This window comes from Vespa velutina, chromosome 9 (genome assembly GCF_912470025.1).
Source record: "Vespa velutina chromosome 9, iVesVel2.1, whole genome shotgun sequence".
NCBI lineage: Eukaryota > Metazoa > Arthropoda > Insecta > Hymenoptera > Vespidae > Vespa > Vespa velutina.
The window spans coordinates 3885181-3890180 of NC_062196.1; the positions used below are offsets into that span (position 1 = coordinate 3885181).

At 32.9% G+C, this 5000-nt stretch overlaps 1 protein-coding gene across 17 annotated transcripts in view; it reads left to right on the plus strand.

Moving 5' to 3' along the window:
• The window catches only part of LOC124951551 (neurexin-3b), a 258641-nt gene that overhangs the window by 96654 nt on the left and 156987 nt on the right, over positions 1–5000 (plus strand). For all 17 annotated transcript variants that reach the window (XR_007101632.1, XM_047500099.1, XM_047500100.1 and 14 more), the window contains one exon: positions 2982–3129. Coding sequence is in view for 16 of the 17 variants with exons in the window: in XM_047500099.1 (XP_047356055.1) it covers positions 2982–3129 (148 nt within the window). In the remaining variant the exon portion in view is untranslated. The remainder of the gene's footprint in view (positions 1–2981; positions 3130–5000) is intronic.

The following is a 5000-nucleotide window of genomic DNA, read 5'->3' on the forward strand; positions in this document are numbered from 1 at the left end:
GAAAAAGAGACAGAGAGAGAGAGAGAGAGAGAGAGAGAGAGAGAGAGAGAGAGAGAAGAAAAGGAAAAGAAGGAAGAAACGAAAGAGCGAAAAAAAAAAAAAGAACAAGAGAAAGAAAAGAGGAACAAAAAATAAACGAAAAAGGAGTAAATAGAACAAGAAGATAAAAAGGAGGAAAAAAAAAAAAGCAAGAAAAAACGAACGTTAACAATTAAAGCGAACGAAGCTCGACGAACCGAATAAAAAACATTGCTTTGCTTCTATCGGCTACAGACATTTGTTTGTTTTTTTTGTCCTTTTTTTCTTTTTTCCTTTTTTTTTTTTTCATTGCTTTTCTTTTCATTTCTTCTTTTTTTTTTGTTTTGTTTTTGTTTTTGTTTCTCTTTCTTCCCTTTCTTCTTCGTTTCCTTTCTTTTTTTTTTTTTTTCTCTTTTTATTATTTGCTCGTCAAGATTTAAGAAGAAAAAACGTTGCGATGAAATTCGATGAGTTTCGATATTGATTGTCTCAAGCGCAAAAGGGGAAAATATTACGAGTACGTCGTTCATATTAAAAGAGTAGAGTTCGCGTTTTCCGGCATAACGAGCGACTACCCCGCTCAATCCACCCCCGCATCCCCCCCCCCTCCACCCCCTGCCCCCATCCACCCCTACTCCTTTTCCTCGAATCTATATAATCCACCTGAAAGCGGATATTGTAGCCAACAAGAATGAACGTTTTTAATCGGAGCGATCCCAGTAGCTCGGCTAATTACGTCTAAGAAGATTAATTGGAAAGGGGTCGACGATCGAACTTTGCCTCGATTCCCTTGTGCCTTCACGATGCGAAGTGTCTTCTCGCGTTTCCTTGATAACGTTTTATCACGTCCTTTTGATACTACGTTTTGAAAATCTTTAGCATTTTCGTTTTTCCTTACGATTTATTTTCCCCTTTTTTTTTATTTTTTTTTTTTTTTTTTTTTTTCTTTTTTTTTTCTTCTTTTACTTTTTTTTTTTTTTTGAATTAAAGTACGACAAAATTTCATAGAGAACTATCTTATTTATTTCTCGACACTTAAAATCTAATGATATTGAAATGTTCTTCTTTTCTTTTTTTTTTTTTTTTTTTTCCTTTTTTTCTGTGTCTCAAAAAGTCTTTTCATACATATTTGTATATATATATATAAAATATGAATTATTATATTTTAATTTTAAATAAGTTAAACAGTTACAATCACAGATTCGTATGAATCGATGTAAAATCTTTAATATTTTCTATAACGAATAACAAATAGTATTTTTTTTTTTTTTTTTTTTTTTTTTTTTTTTTTTTTTTTAATGGACTTTTCTATACTTAACGTTATTTAAGAAAGAAAATGTTATTCATAAAAGGAAAGGAAACGTTATTCATAAAATCCTTTTTCGTCTCTTTAATTCTTGTACGGCATCGGTGTTCCGATTTCTTTTCTTTCTTTTTTCTTTTCTTCTTCTTCTTCTTCTTCTTCTTCTTCTTTTTTCCCTCCCTTTTTCTTCCTATACCTTTTTCATTCGTCGAGATGTAAGTAATCTCGAGAAAGAATGAGCCACCGCCCAACGTTTTTGCGATGCAACGTGCACGCGGCCTACATCCCGACGACACCCATTGCAACACTATATTTTCCATCATTTTTACGAGAATGGTTCCATTGGAGTGGGAGTATTCACGTATTAGGTTACCGGGTCAACCGCATCGGTAGCCTCTATTATTGTAGTCGACCTATCGTAAGTTGGCTCGTGGCCCACAAAGAAAAAAATCTGAAGAAAGGAAGAGAAAAAGAAAGAGAAATAGAGAAAGACAGACAGAGAGAAAGAGAGAGAGAGAGAGAGAGGTGTATAGATTGATAGGATAGATAGATAAAGATAGAGATAGAGAGAGAGAGAGAGAGAGAGAGAGAGAGAGAGAGAATAAGTGAGTGAACAAGACAGAAGAAATCTTGAAGAATCCTCGAACATATCTCGTTAGTAAACGCGAAACTCTCTTCTATTCGATATTCGATTATCCTTTAAACGTTTGAGAGTCCTATTATCCTTTCGTGAGGGAAAAGGCATTTCAACGAGGAGTTCACCATTAGTGATCGTTCTTAAGCTGTTCTTTCTTTTTCTTGAAAGGAAATATTTCGTTTGAAGAATTCCTTTTTTTCTTTTCCTTTTTATCTTTTTATAATATATATGTATATATTTGTGTGTGTGTGTGTGTGTGTGTATGCATGTATGTCTATAGTATGTATGCAAGGTATATTTGCGTAACGGTCAACAGGATTTTTATCAGTACGACACTTCCGGTGGTGTGAATGAAAAAAAGAAGAAAAAAAAAAAAAAAAGAAAGAAAGAAAATAAATGAAAAAGAAGATAAAAATAAAAATAGAAAAACGAATGCTTCGAAAAAAAAAATTCATCAGAGCTCTGACGATCGAGTTGTCAACAAATAACAGAAATAAAAAAAAATCGCCAAAAAAAAGATCTGCGTTTTGTCTCTCTTTCTCTCTCTCTCTCTCTCTCTCTCTCTCTCTCTCTCTCTCTTTCTCTCTCTCGTTTTTTTTCTTTTTTTTTCCTTGTTTTGTTTAATAGCACAGTACACAATAATCTTGATCAAAATGATATTGCAAATGACATTACTTAATATATTCATTGATCTAGAAGAAATATTTGTTGTATGATAACTTGTTCAAAGAAAATCTCATATTTAATGAAATATATATTAATGAGATATTAATGAGATAATAATTAGTAAGAGTAATTGGTAATTGAACAATGAAAAAATACTTGAAAGGAATTGAATTTTAATATCTATTATTAAAGTCGGTAAGAACTGAAACTGACATATGTACATACGTACGTATGTACATAGGGTTCTCCTTATCTCTCTCTCTTTCTCTCTCTCTCTCTCTCTCTCTCTCTCGCTCTTTTAACTTTCGAGTTATCGATCGACTTTCTGACCCGAATTTGCAACGTTTTTATTTGCAGAGCTTACGGAACTCGATGGCAGGCAACACGACGGACGCATGCGAGACACGAGATCCCTGTCAACACGGTGGCATCTGCATTTCAACGGATAGCGGACCCATCTGCGAGTGCCGTTCCGGTGATTACGAGGGTGCTTACTGTGAGAAAGGTGAGTTCTTTTCCATTTTCTTTCTTTTTATATCAGGAGGAATATTTTTTCCCCTTCTTCCTCGTCGTCCTTCTTTTTCTTTCTCTTCTTTTTCTTCTTTCCGTCTTTCATTTCTTACTTTCTTTCTTTCTTTCTTTCTTTCTTTTTTTCTTGTGTGTCACAAAGGAATGATATTTACCTCAAGATTAATCTTTTAACACGATGAGTTATATAATATTTTTTTAAGTGAAAAAAAAAATGATCATATAGTTCTCGACACGATATCAACTAACGAATTCACATAACACTCTGCAACGAGAGAAATGTTATATATATATATATATATATATATATATATATATATATATATATATATATATATATTTGTATGTACTATATATATATATATATATATACATATATATATTTTAATTATATTATTTGTGAGTATACAACCCGTATGATTCATTTGTGCGTTATAAGAGCTTTTTTTATACTATATCGTATAAATATCCCAGTCGGCTGCTCGTTAATTTACATTTGTATGTTAACAGTTCGACGTTCTCGCTTGAAATATAGGTGTGTACATATATATATATATATATATATATATGTACATATATGTGTATGTATGTAGTATATATATATATACTTTTATACCTATATACTTTGGCATTTCCATACGGTTTTGTTTAATGTATCGAAACGTTTGATGTTATTCCTACGATCGCGTTATTTAATCATAATAATAATAATAATTACATTAATATAATAATAATAATGATTAGTATTATTTTTATTATTGTCATTATTATTATCATCGTTGTCATTATTATTACATCGTTCGTCATTAGAGAAAATAACGGTACGCTTTAACGAAAGCTAAATTGGCGGATAAGAGTGAAAATGGGAGAACGTGTGGAAACAACAAAAAAAAAAAAAAGAAGAAAAAATAAAGAGAGAGAAAAAAAAAATAAACGCGTGCAGCTGCGTTTAACCTGCAAGGAAGCACGTTAAGAAGCACGTGGATTGTGTGTGTCTGTGTGTCTGTGTGTTTAAAATTTCTTCTCTCTTTTTTCTTTCTTCCCTTCTTTCTTTTCCTATTTTCCTTTTTTATCCATTTTACTTTTTATTTTCTTTTTCCCAAAGGGACGTGCTTTTTGCAAAAGAAATCGTCGAGAGGAACATAACGTTGTTCATATATGTGAATATATATATATATATATATATATATATATGCGCATGTACCATTGCGTTTATCTATGTGTGTGAGTGTCTCCGTCTATATTGTACATAGTGGAACACACATACATACATAGATTCCAACTATAAGTATATGGCGGGTAGTCATAGCGAGCTTTATCGCGCATAGTGCATCGCAATTAAAGTAAATCCCTGGCGTTACTTATACGCGTAAAAAAAACATGAAATTTCCCTTTCCCTGTACCAGTGGATGGCTGCGCTCGTTAGTCCGTCGAGACTGGTACGCCATTCGTCTCTCGTGAAAATTTTACAAAACTGAAGGGAAAATGGAAGAGAGAAAGAGAGAGAAAGAGAAAGAGAGAGAGAGAGAGAGAGAAAAAAAGAGAGAGAGAGAGAGAGAGAAAGAGAGAAAGAGAGAGAGAGAGAAAGTATGTGTGTGTGTGAGAAAAGGACGGAAAGCAAGAGAGAAACAAAAAGAGAAATAACCTCGGTAATGGTTTGCACAGTATGAAAAAAAGGAAGAAAATGGCGGTACTCAGTGAACATCGTAAGCGATTAGAAGATTTTGTTCCCCTTCCTCTTCTTCACCTCCATCTCACCCTTACCAGTCTCATAAACGACTTTAGTTTCAAGATTTTCGCCGGATCGTTTAGATCCAATTACGACGCGTTGGTAGAGCGTTGAAAATC